The sequence below is a fragment of the Eptesicus fuscus genome, chromosome 9, assembly GCF_027574615.1.
Source record: "Eptesicus fuscus isolate TK198812 chromosome 9, DD_ASM_mEF_20220401, whole genome shotgun sequence".
Lineage (NCBI taxonomy): Eukaryota > Metazoa > Chordata > Mammalia > Chiroptera > Vespertilionidae > Eptesicus > Eptesicus fuscus.
Window position 1 is genome coordinate 11,834,215 of NC_072481.1, and position 23,149 is coordinate 11,857,363.

General features: G+C 50.1%; 1 protein-coding gene and 1 pseudogene across 1 annotated transcript; both read left to right on the top strand.

Annotated features, from left to right (window-relative positions):
• The first annotated feature begins 248 nt into the window (after positions 1 to 248).
• Positions 249 to 22,327, top strand: CDA (cytidine deaminase). The gene is made up of 4 exons (XM_008148131.3): positions 249 to 513; positions 9,751 to 9,862; positions 16,858 to 16,915; positions 21,822 to 22,327. Exons 1-4 carry the CDS (start codon positions 360 to 362, stop codon positions 21,936 to 21,938), a joined length of 441 nt encoding a protein of 146 aa, XP_008146353.1. The 5' UTR covers positions 249 to 359; the 3' UTR covers positions 21,939 to 22,327.
• LOC114233984 (small nucleolar RNA SNORA44) lies at positions 2,659 to 2,767 on the top strand (annotated as a pseudogene).
• Positions 22,328 to 23,149: the final 822 nt, after the last annotated feature.

Consider the following 23,149-nt stretch of genomic DNA (forward strand, 5'->3'; position numbering starts at 1 on the left):
ACCGCAGCGCCTTCCCCAGGAGTGTGCCCTCGGTCACCCGCTGCGCAGCGACACCAGCCCCCGGACCCACCCCCCACCCGGGTGTTACAGTGCGAGTGGCCCCCCGGGGACAGTGTGAGCCACGTGTGGGCCGTCACGTCCTTCCACACCCGGACACACGCCACACCCCCTGGCTCCGAACCAGGGGCTGCGCTGCGGCTCCGCTCCCGGAGCTCGCCCCGCCCGCATCCCCGAAGGTGCGTCTGGGAGCCTCTGGGCAGGGAGACACCCCGGGGGAGGAGCCCCTGGCAGCGGGGCCCAGCCCAGCCGAGCCGGGAGCTCCCAGGTCTGCTCCGCGAACCCCGAACCCCGGGCCCGACATGGCCCAGGAGCGTCCTGCCCGCGCCCTGGACCCCGAGGACATCCAGCGGCTGCTGCTCTGCTCCCAGGAGGCCAAGAAGTCCGCGTACTGTCCTTACAGTCACTTCCCCGTGGGGGCCGCCCTGCTCACCTGGGACGGGAAGATCTTCTCCGGTAAGGGCCCCGGAGATCGTCCCGGGTACCCCTCCGAGACAGCCTGGGGGGGGGGGGGGGCGGGGTGAGAGGAGGATTAGCGGGAAGGGGTGGGAAGCTCCAGAAGATAGGAGCCCAGCGCTGCCCCCTCTTGGCTGAGCCTCCCCTGTAATGCCACTCGCCCCTGCCCTGCCCAATGTCCCAGGCTGTGGGCAGGAAGGTGCTGCTCAAATCTAGGCGCTTTCCATGCTTGGAAGACTGGAAGGCGGAGGAGGGATGGGGAAGGAAGCTGGAAGGGGAAGGCACGAATCAAGAGCATCAGCAGTCCTGGGTGCTGGGAGGGAGGGTGCTGTCTGAGCCCTCCTCTGGGTCCCGCACCTGCTGGGGCTTCCACAAGTTCCATCAGCAAGTCCCCACCTCCCACCAGCGTCCTAGGTGGAATGCCCATGTCTCAGTGAAGAAACTGAGGCCCAGAGAGGGGACATGACTTGTTCAAGGTCACACGGGGCTCTGGAGGTGGAAGCCAGGGCTAGGATCCCCCAAATCCTGATTTCTTCCTGCCACCCTCCGTGCTGGGAGATGGCTGTAGGCAACGCAAGGAATCCAGGTGGGTGCGACTTGTTAATGAATGGGGTGCAGAGGGTCTTGGAGGAAAGAAGTGGGGGGCAGGGAGGGAGGGGTGTTGAGTGACCAGCAATGAATGCCAGTCTGGGGAGGTGGGCACAGGAATCTGAGTTGGCACTAAGCTCTTTTTCTTTGGCTCGTTGGTTTGATAGAAAAGCTCACTTGAACAAAGATTCAGACTTGTTTTTGCTAAGCGAGGGGCGCTCTCTTTTAGGGCCGTGGGGAAGGTGGTGTGGAGGGGGCCGGGAAGCCATGCCCCCTCCACCCTTGCCGTTTCCACCACCACTCGGAGGGCAGGTGACAATTGGCACAGAGGGAACTGCCCCGCCTGCTGCCTAGAATGCCCCTCCCGCTTGGCGACAGCTGTGTAAGGGACCGGAGGCCCACACTGTACATCTATCTAATCAGTGACCCCCCCCCCCCCCCCCCCGCGGCCCCGGGGCAGGTGTGAGCCACTCCTCCCACTGCTGCTCAGCTCACACCGCCCCTTCTGCAGCGCCCCTTCTGGGCTCTCCTACGTTATTTCTTGTCTTTTGAGGTTCTGCGTGGGGGGTTTCATGAGTCACCTGGGTCTTAAACATCTTTGAAAAGTAACCTCGAGTGAGGGCTGGTATGTGAAAGGACCGAGGCTGCTAGTGTTATCCTACAACCCTTCGAGGCAGTTATTACAGCTCCACTTAGCAGAGAAGGAAGCAGAAGCCCAAGACCACAGAGCTGGGGTTGGAGCCCAGAGTTCCCCTGCACCCACGCCTGCTCCTCCGGAGGGAATAAAGAATCATGTGGAAATGCAGGCTGGCCTGGTGGCTCCGATGAGTATTAAACATTAACCACCACCACAAACAGCATTGCAACCCGCACGGCCCCATGGCACCAGGCCCATTGATTCCTCCCAATGCCTCCACATCCTCTCTTCATCCTTTCATTCGTGGATTTATTCAACAAGCATTTGCCAAACACCAGTTATGTGCTGGGTAATGTACCGGGCGCTGGGAATAGCGCTGTGAGCAGAACCGGCATAGTCCTTGCGCCCAGGGAGGTCCCCTCCTCTTGTACACCCACAGCCAATGATTGTAGGAGTGAATGAGTGAGGGGAGCAGGAGCGTGGACTATTTAAATGGCAGGGAAGGACCCCGTATCACTAGAGAGGGGGTTGTGCCCTGGGGATTGAGGGAGCTCCTCCGATAGGCAGAAGGCTCTGAAGTTAGAGGCTCCCGGATTTGAATCCTGGTGCTTCTGTTGATCAGCGGTGTGTCCCCGGGCATGGCCCTTGTGCCTTCTGCGTCTCAGTGTACGTTTGTACACTGGGGATCATAATGGCCGCTTTTCAGGATGGCTGTGATCAGAGCGAGCTTGCCTGGCCTGGTATGGCAGCCAAGGTCCTCCCTGATTGTGGGTGCCCGTCTGCCTCAGTCACTGACAGTGTTGAATCTCACCTCGGATTGTGAGGCTTTAAAGGAGCTAATGCCTATAACGTGATTGGCACCGTTTCTGGCTGGCAATGAGAAGGTCACACATGGTGGCTGTTTCTCCCGCTGCTATTGACAGTGTGATGGAAGTGACGATAGGGTACTGCATGCGCAAGCAACCTGGAGAGACTTTGACAGCACAGGTCAGCATAACGCCTGCAGCTGCCACTCGCCTTCCTATGGCAACAATAATAAAATGAGGATATGATGATTTGGAGGATTGTGGAGGACTTTTGAAGGCCAAGTAGAGATACTGAGATTCGATGAGGTAGGACATAGGGAGTCAAGGAAGAGTAACATGAAACTGGTGTTTGTGGACAATTAGTCTGACAGGTACTCAAGGAGGGTTGGGCCAGAGAAAGGAGTGTCAGGGGCCCATGTCGATCTTGTTTGCTCACCTGTCCACAGTGCCAGCACATTGCCTGACCTAGAATAGGTCCTCAGCCCTGGCTGGGTAGCTCAGTTGGTTAGAGCATCGTCCCGATATGCCAAGTTTTCAGGTTCAATCCCCAGGCAGGGCACATACAAGAAGCAACTGATAAATGCAAAAATAAGTAGAACAACAAATTGATCTCTCTCTCTCTCTCTCTCTCTAAATAAATAAATAAAATAGGTCCTCATTTAAGGTTCAGTGAACATGTGAATGAATGGCTCAGACTAGAACAGTACCAGGTAAAATGAAGAGGAAGGAAAGATCTGAGAGCTATTGTATGGGATAAATGGACCAGGCCTGGGATGAGCTAAATCCTATATAATAAAAGGGTAATATGCAAATAGACCAAATGGTGGAATGACTGGTCCCTATGACACACACTGACCACCAGGGGGCAGACGCTCAATGCAGGAGCTGCCCCCTGGTGATCAGTGCACTCTCACTGGAGCGGGCCTAAGCTGTCAGTTGGACATCCCCCGAGGGCTCCCGGACTGTGAAAGGACCCTCCCCCCGCCCAGTGCACGAATGTCATGCACCGGGCCTCTAGTTAGAAATAAAGGAAAGGCCTGTCTGCTGTGGCCCAGTGGTTGAGTGTTCGACCTATGAACCAAGAAGTCACAGTTCAATTCCCGATCAGGACACATGCCCGGGTTGCAGGCTCAATCCCCAGGAAGCAGGAAGTAGCCGATCAATTATTCTCTCTCATCATTGATGTTTCTATCTCTCCCTCTCCCTTCCTCTCTGAAATCAATAAAACAAATATATATATTTTATTTATTTTTTTAAATATATTTTATTGATTCTTTACAGAGAGGAAGGGAGAGGGATTGAGAGCTAGAAACATCGATGAGAGAGAAACATCGATCGGCTGCCTCCTGCACACCCCCTACTGAGGATGTGCCTGCAACCAAGGTACATGCCCTTGACCGGAATCGAACCTGGGACCTTCCAGTCCGCAGGCCGACTCTCTATCCACTGAGCCAAACCGGTTTCGGCCAAATATATATATTTTAAAAAGCTGCTAGAGGGACAAGTCTGCCCAGTTCTGTGACTCTCCAGCTGCACAAAAGACCGGCCTGTGGAATTTCCACCCTCAGAGGCAGCTGGTGTCCAAGCAATTCTGGCTGCAAAGACAGCCTTGCTGTCAGGATCTCGTAATGAGCATTTTCTCTCTATTACCCCCATTCTGGCCAGGCCTTATGCCCCTCACAGATGGGCCACCAGGATGGTAATTGGTAACTACAAGAATTACCTTCTGTGGTTGCTGTGGGGGAGCTGCGGGGAGAGGAGCTCACCGGGAAGAAAGAGCTCCGAGGGGGTGAGGACACAAAGAGAAGTTAAGACGGGGCAGAAGGAGCTTTGGGCAGGGACATGGAGTCAGCCCTGGGCCTCCCGCATGGCAGGGCTCAGCCAGTGTTTGTGGAATGCCAGATGGGCATCGAGTAGAGGAGAATTATGGTCTACTCTCTGCTGGCTCCACCCCAGGGAAGGGAGGGTTCTGCTCCTCAGCTCATGCCCTTGGGACACATCTATCTCTCCCTTCGCTCCTCTCTCTAGAGTGACTTCAGCACTCTTATATGCGATTGTCATTTAGGGGAAAAGCCACTTCATTGGATCATCCATAATGAATGCTGGGAGGAACAAACCAGATAAATAGAGACCTTTAAGGATGTCCCCGTTAATGGCTGAGTCCAGCTTGCCTTGGCTTAACCCTTACATCGGATCCTTCGTTTGTCTTCCCCTAGATCAGCCCAGCCCTCCAGACTCCCTCCCTACACTCCGTTCCTCCTCCACAACCACTCTTGGGTGCCTCATATTGACCCCTCTCCACAGTGGTTGGCCTACTGCCGGCCCCGCCCCTCCCATAGCACTTCCAGGGGAATCAAAGCACCGCCTCTCCTTACAGGCTCATCCCTTGGCCCTCTCCACTGTCACTCAAAAGTACCTCATTACAAAGAAGAGCTTCCCTAACCTCCCACCCTAACTCTACAGTTGAGTTAGAACATAATTCCTACATCAAACTGCATTGCATTTGTGGTGTAGAGGGAGGCAGGAACATGGAGAGAGTGTAGTATTTCTTCAAGCACATGGACGTGACATTTCTCTAGTCCACTGATTCTCAGAGGTGGCCCCAGCCCCCCAGAGACTCAGCACCTCCTGTGAACTTGTAAATCCTTGGGCTCCAGCCCAGACCTAGTGAAGCAGGAACTCCAGGGGTGGGGCTCCGAAATCTGCTTCGAGAAGCCCTTCAGATGCTGATGCCCACATGCCTGCATGTGAGAACCACCGCGCTAATCTCAGCAGAGCGAGTGGGCACCGTGCTCTCTGGCACTGCTCTCTTCTCTGCGTGAATGGGTCAGGACCACCTCGCTGTTGGTGACCTTCCTTCCTTGCTGATGTCTTGATAATATCTGGCCCCAGCCCTGCCTTAAGCACCAAACCACCTTGAAACATGGCCTCACTGAAATGCCAGCGAAAAAGAACAGTCCTTGTCTCTGACAGGCTTGGATGTGAGTCCTGGCTCCCTGCCACAGCCCATCTTTACCTTCTGTAAAATGGGATTATAATAGTATCTGCCTGTCAGAGTTGTGAAAAGGATTAATGACATAATGCAGATAACGTGCTCCAGGGAGTGCCGGTCAAGGTCAGCAAAGCGGGGAGGGCATGTTTAAGGACCATCATTTCAGGTGAGTATCAGGAAGCTGGCTGGGAAAACTAGGTGGGGAACGAGAGAAACAGTTCCCTGCATCTCAAAAGAAAAGCAATAAAAGACAAAAACAAAGGAAAGCAATTAGTCACAATAGCACCGTCATCACAGCACTATTTGGCTCAATCTTATCGTTATGGATTTCTCAGTTGGCACCATCCCAGCCTCCCTTGTGTGTTTCAGAGTAAGCCAAGGCAATACCAGGGATAAAGCTGGTTTGACTGGATAGGTCACTGACACGTTTTCTGGGCTTAAGGAAACAAAACAAAATTGTCTAGCCTTTCAGGATTGTAGTATACGGCCAAGAGCTGTCTTCCTCTTTTTTTTTTTTTTTTTTCTTTTTTTCTTTTCTGTTAATCCTCACCAGAGGATATTTTTCCATTGATCTTTTAGAGAGAGGGAAAGACAGAGAAACATCCTAAAGAATGAGGTGAAGCTCCTTTCCCAGGAAAAAAAGGAGGAAGAGGTGCTAATTGTCAAAATAATAGATGCTCCCTATAGTCCATCCTTTCGTGACCAGTATACACGCCTGCCTTCTTCCCCAAAGTAGAATCCCAAACCTGCCTCCAGCCAACACTGCACAGCCATTCCCTACACAACTGTTCGTGCACACACTCGCCCTGGGGGCAAGCTGTCTAGTGACAGCCATTCCATTCCAGCAGCGGGACTTTGAATGCCCTGATCCTGAGACTCATGATAATGGTTAATGAGTTACATGATTAATTGAACTCCTCCTAACTTGTCCAGTACATAATGAAAACTATATGAGGAAAATATCTGAAGAGATAATGACCAAACAATTTTCAAATTGGATGAATACAGGAAGAGAAAAACGTTGCATAATCACAATGAAGACTCAGACTTAGAAAAAGGGAGTGTGAGCTCGGGCAGTGTGTCTCAGTGCTTGAGCATCGACCTGTGAACCAGGAGGTCACCAGTTCGATTCCTGGTCAGGGCACATGCCTGGGTTTGTGGGCTCGATCCCCAGTGTGGGGCGTGCAGGAGGCAGCCAGTCAATGATTCTCGCTCATCATTGATGTTTCTATCGCTTTCTCCCTCTCCCTTCCTCTCTGAAATCAATAAAAATATATTTAAATAAATAAGCACAATAAAAACTTTTTTTTTTAAAAAAAAGGGAGTGTGCTAGAGAAGGAACAGAATAAGCCGATGAAACAAATACAGCGACTAGAACAAGATGGCTGCTTGTTTCTCTCTCATCTAACAGACCAGGCTGGGCTGGAGCCCAGGTCATATGGGCTGTTCTGCTCTGCTCTGCAAGGTTGTTCAGGAGATAAGATTCCTTCTGGTTTGTCCTGCCATCCCTAGAGTGGTGTCTTAATCCACGTGTTCAAAACTGGCACACATCATCACATCCATGTTTCTACCCCTGGGAAAGGGAAGAGGAAGTGGGCAGCAAGCAATGTTCCCATAAAAACATCATCTAGAAGTCGCACACCCCCTCACATCCCATTGGCTAAAACTCCTGGACTACATATAGCTCCTAAGGAGGCTGGGAAATGTAGTCTCCAGCTGAGTAGCCACTTGCCCAGCTAAACTCCAATGGATTCTATTGGGAGCGTGAACATTGGGAACAGTCTTTGCCACAGGACCCCCTGTGGCCCTCTGAGAACTTCCTCCTTGACCATTATCATTCTTGGCTGCACATCTGAAAGGAGTGTTAGAAAGGATTTCCCCTCCTTGGGAGCACACAGCTTTCAGCTCACTTCTGAGGGTGGAGTTTGGGGGGCCAGGGATTTCTTAGGGCCCGGACAATCACAGACTTTTGGAGACCAGACCTGTGGCTTCCTTCTCTGGCTCTCTAAGTCTGTCAAAATCTTAGAAACCTCCTGGTCTCTTTCCTATCACTTTCACACAGTAGTTCCACACCCAACAATCCTTTCTGGGCATAGTTTTTAAGCCTGTCAACTTTTTTTTTTTTTTTTACTAGCTGGTTTCCCTGATTGGCCCACACCTGCTGCCTCACCTTCGTGGTAGTTACCCCCAGGCACTGGAAACAGATGAGAAGATGATCCCCTTAATCAGATCTTGGCCACAGGGCTGATTCCCATTGCCAAGTGGAGAAATCCTAGTGGCAGATTATATCGTCTGCCTTCCAGGTTATCGAAGGGTAGGGCTTTTCAAATAATACGTCACCGAGTAGCAAGTGCAGCGCTTCCCACCTGGCTGTCTGTAGTTCTTTCACATTGGCCACCTGCTAAGCCAAGGCCACATATTTTAGATGTTTTTGTTAAAGCTGCATCTCACTTTCAGCATAAATTTCTGCATTAGGAATAGGTTAAGCTGCTGTAACAAAAATCCCAACGTACAGTGACGCAAACACGACAAATCTCTTTTTCTCTCACAACAACTCAGAGTAGGCAGTTGATCAGAGTAAAGAGGCAACTCGACTCTGCTCCAAATTCCTTCTGTCTTGTTGCTTTTCCATCCCTGTGACAATAAACCCTGTGGTCAAAGGTGCCCCGCCCCTTGCCAGCTTGTGGAGGGGAAAAGGAAGTAGTGGACAAGCAATCTCCTGACAAAAAAAATGTGATCCAGAAGTTTCATCGCTTTGGGCCACATCCCATTAACAGAAACTTAGTCACATGACAACACTACGCTGCAAGGGAGTCTGGGAAATATAGTCTCTAGCTGCCTGGGTATGTGGTCTGGTTATTGGAATGGGAGTCACTTGTATTACTTAAAGAAAGGAGGAAATGAATACTGGGGAACAGCATCTCTGCCTCAAGGAGGAAGGTAAGCTATGAAGAGCGACACATCCCGATGGGCAGGGAAAGCCCAGACTCTGTGCCATTTGCTCCTGGTCTCATTTCCTTGAAAATGGGGAGTTTCATCAGCCAACCTGTTTAGTCCATTGTCCCCTTGGAACACCCTTGAGAGGGACACGGGGAGGACTCCCTGACTGTGGGCTATGCCACCTTAGCACCCCATCTCCCATTGGAGAACTGGGGATCACCTTAAGACCTGTGCAATCACAGACACCTTTTGCAAAGCTTGCCAGTGTTTTTGTTTTTAATATATTTTTATTGATTTCAGAGAGAAAGGAAGAGGGAAAGAGAGATGGAAATATCAATGATGAGGGAGAATCATGACTGGCTGCCTCCTGCATGCCCAGCAGTGGGGATCGAGCTCACAACCTGGGCATGTGCCCTGACCAGGAATCAAACCGTGACCTCCTGGTTCATAGGTCGCCGCTCAACCACTGAGCCTCGCCAGCCGGGCCTTGCCAGTGTTTTGTTTGTTAGTTTGTTGATCTTGACAGTTTGTTTTGCAATGCAGCTCAGAGAGAAGTTGGCTGATAGCTGGTAACCAGCACCAAAAATTTTGCACAGGCCCAGTCTTTGAATCAGAATCCCCGACCCCCATCCCCACCCCATAGCTTCTGTCTCTTAGATTCAGGGCTGGGGTTGTGCTCACTTTCCTAAGCTCAGCTGCTGGGGAGATGAGGCTGGCTTAACCTGCTCTGTTATCCTGCCCCTGCTCCTTGGCTGTGCTTCCAGATGGGGGCTCTGTAAGGTGATAAGAGTGGGAGGTTCTTGGGAAGGGACGCTGTACCAGTCGGTCACGGAGTCTCCCAGTGGTTTGAGTCAAACTGCCCTCTTCTTTTTTTTTTTTTTAAAGATTTTTAAAATTATTTATTTATTTATTTTATTTCATAAATTTCTTTATTGATTTCAGAGAGGAAGGGAGAAGGAGAGAGAGAGATAGAAACATCAATGATGAGAGAGAATCATCGATCTGCTGCCTCCTGCACACCCCCCACTGGGGATTGAGCCCGCAACCCAGGCATATGCCCTTGGTTGGAATCGAACCCGGGACCCTCCCAGACCGCAGGCCAACGCTCTATCCACTGAGCCAAGCCGGCCAGGGCAAATTGCCCTCTTCTTCTCTCCACCTTGTTTGGAGTAACTGGTCCCTCCCTGCACTGGAATGGGGCAAGCCTCTCACTCAGCACATGCAATAGAAAGTGACTCTGCCCGAAATATCACTGGGCTCTCCTCTCTCCTCAGGGTGCAACGTAGAAAACGCCTGCTACCCGCTGGGCATCTGTGCTGAACGGACCGCTATCCAGAAGGCCATCTCAGAAGGATACAAAGATTTCAGGGCAATTGCTATTGCCAGGTGAGTGGGAAATCTGGGTCACAGCCATATTCATTCATCTATTCAGCCAACGTGCACCTGTTATTCTTCCATTCATTCATCTGACATATGTTTATTCCATACTTCCTCTGTGCCAGGCACTGTAGAGGACTGTGGGCTGAGTGCTGAGGGTAAGGAGCTAAACAAGAAATGGACTCTGACCTCGGTGAGACTGCAGAGCAGGTGTATAACCAAGGCAACTACGACAAGGGCAGGTGTCTTTGTGTTCTAATTTCAGCACAAAGTACAACAGAATCTCTCCAAGATGCAATAGAAAAGCAGCATAGAAACCTAAAGCCAGAGGGACCAAAAAATTACCTGGCTGCCTAGACCTGTCACTTACCCCCATTTCACAGCTGAAGAAACTGAGGCCCAGGGAGGTTAAACAACTTTCCTGGGAATTAGTGACAGAGCCAGGACAAAACCCGATCTGTAGAGTCTCACCCCAGGGCTCATTCCACTGCACCATGCTGTGCCAGGAGGTCAAACACTGTTCCCTCCTCTCCTTGAGCTGACACTGGGACCTGTCACCGTGCAAGTGGACTCTTGCCCTTGACAACACTCATCTGTAGGTGCTAAGCACCAGATACAAAACCAGCTGGTGGGGTGGCAGCAAGGTAGACCCAGGCATGGTTCCACCTCGTCAGATTCCAGCCCGGATTCTGGCTAACAAAAGCACTGATCAACACCCTCCACAGGCCCTGGACGTAAATTTCCAAGCTCCCACACACATACCCTCAAGGGCAGCTCCTTCAGGTCTTCTCAGCCCTGGACCCAGACTCAGTGGCTCTGGGACTTGAGCATATGAATGAGCTCTTTCACGAACGTGGACCCCATTATGCTTCTGATTTAATGGCAAATTGCTCATGTGCCTGGAAAATGACATGGTAGACTGCATGGCTGACCGAGTGTTGGTCTTTCGGGACATCTGGCTGCGTGGGTCATGCGCAGGAGTGAATTATCTCTCCATCGTGGTGAAGCTACCGGACCTTTCTGGCAGAAACATAAGGACCTAGAGCAAGGACCACGAGGGATGCATGATAGAAACAAGCCTCCATTCATTTTATTTATTTGTTTGTTTAATTTTTATTATTTTGTTGTTGTTGTTGTTGTTAATCCTCACCTGAGGATATTTTTCCATTTATTTTTAGGGAGAGAGGGAGAGAGAGAGAGAAACATTGATGTGAGAGAAACACATCGATTGGTTGCCTTCTGCACGAGCCCTGACCAGGGCCCGGGCCAGGAAGGAGCCTGCAACCACGGTACGTGCCCTTGACCAGAATCGAACCCGGGACCCTTTGGTCCAAAGGCCGACGCTCTATCCACTGAGCCAAAACGGCTAGGGCTATTTTATTTTTAGAAAAGCAGGAATTTATTGACCATAGCAAAAATATCACGGGGCCCCTTAGAGGTTAGGGTTACATTCCCTGGGACTGAGCTGGTAATGCCCATTGCTCCCCTGGTTGCAAGTCTCCTGAGGTCCCTTCGAAGTTAGGGTGCACAAGACTATGGGGGACGGAGAGGCCCAAGGGAATGCCATGGGCCTGCTCCCTGGAGAGAAAGCGCCCCCATTCCTTTTATAAAATTCTAAACTTGGCCTCTGTCTGGCCCCGAGGTGGACCAGGTTGTTAAAGGTTTTTTCCCTGAGTAACTGCAGCCACTTATGGAGAAGGGAACGCTTCCAGAGCCCTTCCCGAGCCCAGGGCCTCTCCTGGCTCCCCTTGGCTTTGGGAGGAATACACGAGGCTGTGCCGGGAACGTTGTGTGTGGATAAGCAGAGATCAGGATGTGAATTACACTTTATAAAAAAAGTCAAGAGGGGTGGAAAATCACTCCATTTCACAGCTGATCCAAGAAAATAATGACATTCTGGGGGAAAAGAGGCCAAAGTCAACAAAAGGTTAATGGCCCGGGAGCCTTGCTCTGTTTAGCATGCTCCCAGCGAAAGCCTTTTTCTCTTGTTCATTATCTACTTTTAAACATGACTGGGTATTGCTAGCGACGATTAGCAAATATCCCTATTTACATAAAACCTGCATTTTCCCAGTACCCAACTGCTCCGCTCCGGGTATTCAGCCTGCACCAGCATCCCCGAGCCAGAAATAGTCATTACTGCATTAATCGTTGGTTCAATTGAGAGCATGGACTTAGAGGATGAATGGAAGCTCCCCTGTTAGCATGGACGACCCGTGAGCTGAGTCTGGGAGCCCCCCGTGAGGTCTGTAAGATAGAGAGAGCCGAGCCCAGAATGGAATTTTGCTAATGAGGAGATAAGCCTGGCCCACTGGGGTCCCAGCTGCAGTCATCAAAGTCAATAAGTTTCCAGCCGGTCGAGTCTGATAAGCCTGGCCTCCGTGTGTGACCAAGGTCAGCACAAACCACAGGAAACCCTCCACACCAGCACGGGCAGGAGAGGGAGAGAGTTCGGGAACGCGTGGAGGGATTGTCCCGAGACACCCAGCTCGTTCTGGGATACCTTTCAAGCTTTCAGTTCTTACTCTTGGCAGGAATGTTGGGTAATGGTTAAAAACCCAGGCTTGGGGCCCTCGCTGGTTTGGCTCAGTGGATAGAGCATCAGCCTGCAGACTGAAGGGTCCTGGGTTCGATTCTGATCTAAGGGCACATACCGAGGTTGCAGGCTCCTCCCTGGCCCAGGCCCTGGTTGGGGCACGTGCAGGAGGCAACCAACATCGATATTTTCTCTCACATCGATATTTCTCTCTGTCTTTCCTTCTCTCTTCCACTCTCTCTAAAAACCAATGGGGGGAAAAATATCCTCCGGTGAAGATTTAAAAGGCGACAACATCAAACCGAAGGCTTGGGTGTTATTGAGACCTGGTCTCAAATCTGGCTCCACTAGCAACCTCAAGCACGTTGGTTGCTTCAGCAATCTGAGCCTGGCTTTTCCTCTATAAAGCGGAGAACACCTCCCCATTGGGCTGCGGTGAGGACTCAGGAAAGGACTTCAGTGAAGTTCCTGACACAGAGTGTGCAGTACATTGAAACTATTGTTTTAACGTTATCATTATTTCTTCTGCAAAGTACAAAACTACCAAAGGCAGGGGCCACAGATCCTGGGTCCACGTCCTGGTTCTGCTACTTACCAGCTCTGTGACCTTGGGCAGGTCACATCACCTTTCATGATCTGGAGCATGTGGGTAATAAAAGTACCCACGTGGCCCCTATATTATACGGTTGATGGGGATTAAATGAGTGACTGGCACAGAGAACTGCGATGTTAGGTGTAAGCCAGGATTATTTTCAGGCTGTCTCCCAGTCCCTAGAGGTATGCTGCCTGGATGCACCATCTTGTGATTTTTGAACCCTAGGCCCAACCCAGCCTCCCAGTGGAATTCACGTTTATCCCACCCCCCTTGGAAACCCTAATGCAGGACACCTTGTCCAACCAGCTGGCCATTGGACAGTTGGCTCTGCATGTCACAAGATTGAAGAAAGGAAGTGGTGAGCTTAGCAGGGGCCCGATCATACAGGGCCTTAGCAGGCCGTGGAAGGGAGGCTGGATTTCACTCAGAGCACCTGTCCCAGAGTCCTAACCAGTCTGTCCATGTTATGGATTTACATGTGCAGATTTATCTCCCTTTCCGGCTGGGAACATCCCTGAAGACAGGGATTCTCCAGTTGGTCTTTGTTGCTCCCTCCTCATGCCTGCCTAGCATAGAGCAGGCTCTAGGTCAACATGTGTGGAATGAAGAAAAAATTAACAAGAGTCCAACCTTCAAGAGCGTATGAAAGGCTCTGGCTGCAACACCTGCCACCTGCTAATCACTAGGGTTCATGTGGCTCAGTGTGCGTCCTGGCAGGGGTCCCCGCCCTTTCACGTTCCCACAGGCTTTAGTTCTGAAGCTGGGAGGGATGTGCTCAGAGAGCACCCAACTTTTCAAAGAGCAGAACCCTTCTTTAACTGAATCTTCAACATAAAAGGGAGCCATCATGGCCCAGCCAGCATGACTCAGTGGTTGAACGTCGACCTATGAACCAGGAGGTCATGGTTCGATTCCCAGTCAGGGCACAGGCCCGGGTTACAGGCTCGATCCCCAGTTGGGGGCGTGCAGGAGGCAGCTGATCAATGATTCTCTCTCATCATTGATGTTTCTATTTCTCTCCCTCTCCCTTCCTCTCTGAAATCAGTAAAAATATATTTAAAAAATAAATTAAATAAATAATAATAATAAATAAAATAAAAGGGAATCATCATGATTAAATAAAATAGCAAACCACCATACCATTCTCTCTCCTCTCAGCTGCTTTATTCAATTCATAACATCTACCTCCATCTCCACTTGATACATGTTGGTTGGTTGGTTGGTTGGTTGGCTGGCTGGCTGGCTGGCTGGCTCCCCTCACTAGTCAAAAACTCCATTGTGCACCCTGGCTGGTTTGGCTAAGTGGATAGAGCGTCAGCCTGCGGACCAAAGGGTCCTCGGGTTCAATTCCAGTCAAGGGCACATGGCTGGGTCGCAGGCTCGATCCCCACTAGGGGGCATGCAGGAGGCGGCCGATGCATGATTCTCTCTCATCGATGATGTTTCTATCTCTTTCCCTCCCCCTCCCTTCCTCCCTGAAATCAATAAAAATATTTTTTTAAAAAAACACTCCAGCCCTAGCCGGTTTTGCTCAGTGGATAGAGCATCGGCCTGCGGACTGAAGGGTCCCAGGTTCGATTCTGGTCAAGGGCATGTACCTTGGTTTCGGGCACATCCCCAGTAGGAGGTGTGCAGGAGGCAGCTGGATCAGTGTCTCTCTCATCGATGTTTCTGACTCTCTATTCCTCTCCCTTCCTCTCTGTAAAAAATCAATAAAATATATTAAAACAAAACAAAAACAAAACTCCATTGTGCAATGAATTTTGCCTGTTTTGTTTACTGCTGTATCCCCAGCAACAATAGTGTCTAGCCTTTGTAGATGCTCAATAAATATTTGTCAAGTTAAAATGAAATAATGCCTAGAAAGTGCTTTGCAGGGTGCCTGGTACATTCTGGACACATATTAAACAATATTTATTTATTTATTTATTTATTTATTTATTTCCTCACCCGAGGATATTTTTTCATTGATTTTTAGAGAGAGGGAAAGACAGAGAAATATCAATGCGAGAGCAACACTTCGATTGGTTGCCTCCTGCAAGCGCCCTGTCCAGGGCCCTGGTTGGGGAGGAGCTTGCAACCGAGGTACATGCCCTTGACCGGAATTGAACCCAGGACCCTTCAGTCCGCAGGCTGACGCTCTATCCACTGAGCCAAACCGGCTAGGGCCATATTAAACAATATGACAATTACTAATATATCATAAGATGAATTAATTATCAACTACTATATAGAGCACGTAGTATATAATAAAACTGTATGTGATAAGGTACAAAATTTACAACAGAGCTTATATATATGAAGGAATACCTGCTTGATAATTAGTATAGGCAATGACAATATCTGCATAGCATTCTGAAGTTTACAAAGTCTTCTCTCACCGTCTCATTTTATTGAATTCCTACAAAGTGGATGACATTAATCCCCCAATTTTACAGGCAAAGAAGCAAGCCTCGCCCGCATGAGTTAAAATGACTTGATCAAAGTCACACATGTTTATCAAAAGGAGGAACTGACCAAGAACCAGCTCTGGAATTCTGTAATCTTCAGAGATGTCACAGAGCTGTGGGTCTAGAAGAACAAGGATGATGGTGGCTGCTGGCTTCACCTCTGGGGCTCCAGCAGGCTTGGAGGCTCCCACAGTTAAATCCACTTTCTTTAAGCACCATCCTTTGTCCTGGTCAGAGCTGCAAGACTGCCTGTAGGCGTCTTAGTTCTGAGAGACAACCCCTTTGCTGTAAACTCCTCTTATCGGAGTTCCCGGATGCAAGTTCAGTCTTCTCTTTGAGTCACATGCATCTGGGGAGAGGGAGGAGTTAATCCTCACCTGAAGATACTTTCCCCATTGATTCTCAGAGAGAGTGGAAGGAAGGGGGAGAGACAGAGAGAGAGAAACATGGATGTGAGAGAGACACATTGACCAGGCACCTCCTGCATGCTTCCTGACCAGGGATGGGGATTAAGCCTGCTACTCACGTGCATTTTATTCTTCCATGTCTCGGGGGCTTTGCACATACCATTTTCTTTGCTTGCAACACAGAAAAACCAGGGCTTCAGAATAGCACCTCTGTTGCTTCATTTCCTTGCAGGTAACATGGTCATTCTGACACTCAGGTTGTACCAAGAATAAAATAAAATAATGGATGTTGAGTGCCTGATGCAGAGCAGAGTAGGTGCTCACTAATGATGACTTATAAACTCTACACTTCCTCCAAGGACTGGGCCAAATGCCACCTCCTCTGTAAAATATTCTCTCTCACCCTGACTGGTTTGGCTCAGTGGATAGAGCGTCTGCCTGCGGACTGAAGGGTCTCAGGTTCGATTCCGGTCAAGGGCATGTACCTTGGTTATGGGCACATCCCCAGTAGGGGGTGTGCAGGAGGCAACTGATCCATGTTTCCCTCTCATCAATGTTTCTAACTCTCTATCCCTCTCCCTCCCTCTCTGTAAAAAATCAATAAAATATATTTTAAAAAATAATCTCTCTCCCTTTGTAGGCAGAGATTGTCTCCTTCTTACCATGCACTCTTACTGCATTTTGCGTAAAATGGCAGTTTTCTCTGTCTCCTACTGGACTGAGCAATCTCTTAAAGGCCAGAGACCAATTTTCCTTAACTTTTGTGTCCTAGGGTGTGGGTGACAGTACGTGCTCACTAAATGTTTATTAAATGCACTAATGGAAAGAATGGCCCTGCCCATGGCCTCGCTTTTGCAACTTGGGAAGCCTCCAAGCTCTGCATCCCAGCCTCTAGGACACAGTCTGAGTCAGGAACTGCCTGGCAGCCTGACTTACCCTGAAGGGGGCCTGAATCTCCGCCATTGTCCTCATGTCTCAGGAAAAACTGACCTGTCTGTGACTCTCTCCTTCCCCAGTGACTTGCAAGATGACTTCATCTCACCATGTGGGGCCTGCAGGCAAGTCATGAGAGAGGTAAGCAGCTCTTTCTTTCTGGAATGTAAACCGCCTCCCCGCTTTCCCCAGGCTGTGGGAGGGAAGCCAAGCTGCCGGAAGACAGCTACTGCCCTGTTTGCTTGGCTGGCTGATTTCAAAGGCCTTCCTGAGCCTACTCTCGAATCATTGGGTGTAATTCTTTCATTCAACAGATACTCTCTGAGTGGGTGTCCTCCCCTCGTGAAAACATAGGCCAGGTCCTGCCCTCACAGAGTTTATAGTGCAGGAGACAAACAATAAACAAGGAGCAAAATAAACAAACAGTGGAGTTTCTGAGAGTGAGGATGTGGCTATGGAGGAAAAAATATATAGAAAAATGAGTCATGAGTGACAGAAGGGGCAGCAGGTAATACTCTAGGTCAGAGCCAGAGGTCAGGAAACAATAGCCCATGGGCAAATCCAGCCTACAGCTATTTATTCTAAATAAAGTTTTATTGGAACACAGCCACGCCCATTCATTCACATATGGTGCATGGCTGCTTTGACCCGACCACAGCAGAGATGAGCCATTACAACACAGACCTTATGACCCGTGTTAACGTAAAAAAAAAACATTGGAACCTGTAAAGAATTTTTGTGAGTTTATTTGAGCCAAACTGTCGACATATGCCGGGAAGCAGAACCTCAACGAATTGAGATAATGCTCCGGAGAATGGCGGGTTACATTTGTATTTATACATTGCCATCAGAGGAGGGACATAGGTGGGTTACATGAAATCCATTGGTGATAGATTAGAGAGGCGGGAGAAAGCAAAACAGGGAAACCCCTGGGATTGGATAAAAAGTGAAATGATGGACACATACTTAGGTGGGTGCAGGAACAATTAACATGATAATGAAGGAATTTGTGGCATCTGTCCTGGCGCCCACCACATTTGGTTGTGCCCCAGGGGCTCCAGAAAAAGGGAAGTTACAAGTGACCCAGACATTTCAAGGGTATGTTATCATAGATGCAAAAAGACAGACAGGCTCAGTTAAGGTAAGGGTTGGCCTTGTCAGTGAAGATACTGGCCTAGGATGTAACTGCCCACCATAACTGCGTTTAGTTAAAGTTTCATTTCAGACCATCCTTTGTGGTTACTTTAGGTCTCTGAGCTTGCAAGACCGCCATGCAGGCCTCCCCTGAACTTGTCAGGTCAGCATGTGGCCCCTTTCGTCCACATCCAAAAGACCCAAGATATTTACATTGGGCCATTTATGGAAAAAAGTTTGCCAAACCCTGGTCTAGATGCCAGGAAGGGCCTCTCTTTGAAGATGACATTTGAGCGGGGTACAAACAATGAGAAAAGACGGAGCAGACAGAGGTCTAGAGAAGATTTCCGGCGGAGCAACCAGCAAGCGTAATGCCCATCACTTGGTGAATCTGACAAGTCATGAGAAGGTCAAGGAGACTAGGACACTGTGAATAAGGGGGTAGGACATGAAGCCAGAGATGGGCAGGGCCAGATCATACACGGCCTTGTAGGCCATGGGACAGAGAGTATATTTTATTCCAAGAATAAAAGGAACTGAATTGTGCACTTAAAAATGGTTAAAGTGGTACATCTTATATATATACTAGAGGCCTGGTATATGAAATGCGTGCACAGGTAGGGTCCCTAGGCCTGGTCGGCGATCAGGGCTGATTGGGGCCTTTCGGCTGCTGGCCAGGGCCTTCCTTCCCTGGCTGCCAGCTGCCGGCTGGGGTCTTCCTTTGTTCTGTGCCATCCCCTGGTAGTCAGTGCACGTCATAGTGAGTGATTGAACTCCCGGTCTCCCGGTCGAACGCCTGAGGAGACACTTTGCATATTAGCCTTTTATATATATACATATACTAGTGGCTGGGTGCACGGATTCATGAACATTGAAAGAAAATTAATTAGAAGAGAGATTAGTGCGGTAATTACATTACTGCAAAAAATTACATGTCAAAATAGTATATATTATATAGTATTATAAAATTAAAACATGTGTGCGATTGGCGCCAGCCAGAGCTTTTTTTTTTTTTTTTAATATATTTTACTGATTTTTTACAGAGAGGAAGGGAGAGGGATAGAGAGCTAGAAACATCGATGAGAGAGAAACATTGACCAGCTGCCTCCCGCACACCCCCCACCGGGGATGTGCCCGCAACCAATGTACATGCCCTTGACCGGAATCAAACCTGGGACCCCTCAGTCCGCAGACCAACGCTCTATCCACTGAGCCAAACCGGTTTCGGCCAGCCAGAGCTTTACATGTATCGCACATGTGTGAATCAACATTTAAATTGCCAATGCACGTCATATGTACCAGCCAGTCGGTCAGATGGTTAGATGGACATATGGTCGGTCACTTAGCCTTTTCTTATGTATATGCTAGAGTCCCGGTGCACAGGATTCGTGCACTGGTGGGGGGCATGGCCTGTGGGGATCGCCCGCTGTGGGAGCGCTGCTCATCCCGGTCAGTCAAGTGGCTGTGACCTGCCCTCTGAGCGGCTGCTCCAGCTGTGGGAGTGCACTGACCACCAGGGGGCAGCTCCTGCATTGAGCATCTGCCCCCTGGTGGTCAGTGCATGTCATAGCAACTGGTCGAGCTGTTCTGATAGTTCTGCCATTCGATCACTGGGCTTTTATTATATAGGATTAGGACATTAAAACAAAAGTTGGTAAAAAAAAAATAATAATAATAAAGAAGGGACTTAAGGAAGCCAATGTAGTTTTTATAAAGATCGTCTTGACGGAAGGCTTGGATTTCTTCAACTCTAAAAACAAAGGGCTGGATTCTTTCTTTTTTTAATATATTTTTATTGATTTCAGAGAGGAAGGGAGAGGGAGTGAGATATAGAAACACCAGTGATGAGAGAGAATCATTGATTGGCTGCCTCCTGTATGCCCCCTAATGGGGATTGAGCCTGCAACCCAGGCATATGCCCTTGACCAGAATTGAACTCGGGACCCTTCAGTCTGCAGGCCAACGCTCTACCCACTGAGCCAAACCAGCCAGGGCAAAGGGCTGGATTCTTACTCCAGGCTCAGTGGATGTTTCTGACATGTGCGTGTGCATTCGGGGAAAAGGAAGTCAGGACCTTCCGCGGACTCTGAGAAAGGTCTGTGTCCTCCAGAATCCCAAAAGGTTAAAGCCACCAGCTTCAAGATTCCACAGACCCCTGAGCTCTGATGTGATATCATCAGCCCCACTAAGCGCAGCATCTCAGGTAATCCCTGCCCCCAGCCTAGGCGGGAGGAGTGGGTCCTTATCCCCGTTTCTCAGAGAAGTGAAATGACCTGGGAAGGACGGTGCGGGTCGTGGGGAGCTGGCAATCACCGCTGGACCACAGCAGAGACGAGCCATTATCAGGAGCAGACCGGCTGCGAAGCCTGCTCCTTGCGGCTGACTCCTTCCCCTATGGTTTGGCAAACAGGACAAGTTCCTCTCGGCCCTGGAGGAGACATGGTGGTGCTTTGCAGAACAGGAGCTGCTCCTCCGCCAGGCTCCTGCTGTTGCGATTGTTTATATTTGGGGGCAGATGGGTTGTTTCCGTTTTGCTTTTGTGCCTTGGGGTCTCAAGGCATCTGTCAAATATGCAGGCTCCATGTTTTTGCAAAGCAGACACGGTTAGCAGAAGGCATTTCCCGAGTTCAGGTGCAGAATGCCACCACGAAGGCGCTGTTTTCACAGTGTGGACTTCATCGCACTCTGGAGGGGCAGAAATGGTTGCCCAACTCCCCGGCAAGCCCAAGGCCACATCAGGAAACCACATCAGGATGGCAGCTCCCTGGCTCCTGAGGCCTGAGTTGGTCCAATTGCTGGTTGGCAAACGAGAGAAAGCAAATGAGAAGGCCTAAGGGGAGAGAGGCAACTCGGAAAACAAAATGCTAATCATACGAGATGAAGCTTGGGGACTAGGGACCAGGCACTTAAACTCACTCAACTTTCATCCGTAAAACTCCCTTTCCCCCACACCCTCAGGCACAGCCTGCCGAGCACATTAATTTTTAAAAAGCCACAAGGCTGATTGTGCCTGGTAATAAGTTGGAGATTCAGACAGAAGCGTGGAAACAGCAGGCTGCAAACCTGAGCGTTCGTGAGCAAACGCTAGCAATCAACAGGAACGGCTTCCAATAACTGAGCATTTACTATGTGCCAGGCACTGCATACAGGTGCTTTTCACAGCCCATCACCTGTGATTATCACACCACCCGGCCAGGCAGGCCTCCGTCTGTTGATCCCCACGTCAGGTCTCTTTCCTTTATACCACAGCCGATTTCACTCTCCATCTTCCTGCCTGCTACCTTCTGTCTCTGAAACCATTTCACAGAATACGACACTGAGACCCAAAGAGCTTAGTCATTTGGCCAAGGTCACAAGCAAGGGTAGTACCTGATCGTGTAAAGGAAACATGTAGAAACAGATTTGGGCTAAAATTCTGCTTTGCTGACATGACCCTGCTAAGCGTCAGTTTTCGTATCAGTAAAATGGGGGTAATAAAGCACCTACCTCCCAGGGTAAAGGATGAAATCACTCAGGAGCAGTATCCGGGGTGCACCTTCTCCTGGTTGTGAGGAGTGAACGAGATGCCGGGAGGAAGGGAAGCAGGTATTGGTTGTTCTTTGTCCTGGCAGGAGGACGCCGCCCAGGGGTTCGATATTGTTCTCATAAAGCCCTGGGTGAGTCCATAATTACATTTATTGCCCATTAACAATGTGCAAAGCACTGTACTAACCGCTTAACATGCCATCTCTCATTGGCGCTTCCCTCAAGCTCTGTGAATCAGGTGTAATTGTCACTCCCATTTTACAGATGAGGAAACTGAGGCACGGAGAGGAACATTAGAAAGGAAGAGGTAGAGCCAGACTCAAACCCAGGTCTGCCCTAACCCCTCGGCCACACTGCCTCCCTCACACTAGCTGTGCCTTTTTTCCAGTTTGGCTCCAACTGGGCCGTCTACATGACCAAGCCGGACGGTACCTATGTTGTCAGGACAGTCCAGGAGCTGCTGCCTGCCTCCTTTGGGCCTGAGGACCTGCAGAAGATCCAGTGAAAGATGGAGAACGCCCACCGCCCGGGAGAGCCTGGCTTCCCACAAGTGCTTCAGGAGCCAGCCGTCGGGAATGCCTCATGAAGACCTTCTCACGGACCTGGGACCCCTGCCGGATGGGCCCCGAGCCCACAGGGGCTGGGCAGGGATGACTTTTGCGAATGATCCTCAAGCACTTGGGTCTTCGACGGAAGTGACAGAGGGTCTCACTCCAGCCTGGGTCATGGCCCCTCCCTGTAACCCACCTGCCACCCAGACCAGAGAACCCCATGCCTTCCCCTCCTTCCTGCTGGGCCTCGCTAAAATCCAGGCCAAGTTCGGACTGCTTCCCCACTAGTCTTCCCAAGTTCTATCCCGTTCTGAGCGACTTTTCTAATTATAAACATCGGGAGAGCACATGTGCTCGTCTCCATCATTGCCCGCAGCTCCTGGGAGGGACAGGCGATTTGTCTCTGTGCGAAGACCTGGCCGCTGTCTGCGGGGAGAGGAAATGGGCCCTTGGCGCTGTGTGCCCCTCCGTGTGGCGAGATGAGGTTCTTGGGCTTCTTGGCCCTGTGTCTCCAGAAGGGAGATGACCCTCCCCCTCCCCCAGCTGGGTCTAACTCTCCGTGTCCTCACCTATCAAGCTCAGAGTATGCTGCCCTCCCTTTACCAATGGACAAACATCCACGCTCAGAGAGGTTAAGTCACTTGCCCAAAGTTGCACAGCTAATAGGTAGCAGGCTGGAATTTGAACCAGGTCTGCCTGATTCCAAGTGTTTTTCCCTTCTCCCACCGCTGATGTCTGGCTGCCTTCGTGTATCTGAGTACCATTTATATGGCAAATACTGCAGAGAGAAGATGTATAAGAAAGTCTCTGACCTTGAGGAACTTGCACTCTGACAAGGGGAGAGAGGTGTAAACAGATCTATTGCACAGAAATACTGTGATTCAGGCAGGTCCCAAGTGCAAGGTGGGTACAGTGGGGGCTATGCCACCTTCTGGGGTGTGAGGAGGGTCTGTTCCATTGGTGCACTGGCTGCAACACACACACACACACACACACACACACACACACACACACACACACACACACACACTCTTAGGCAGGTGAGGATTGAATAAGGGACAGAGCCAGGCCGACCTGCTAAGGGTGACAGCTCTGAGTGGCTGTCCTCCTGGAGGAGCTGCCTGAGTCCCAGGGTGAGAACAGAGCCCCGGTTTCCTCCTTCTAG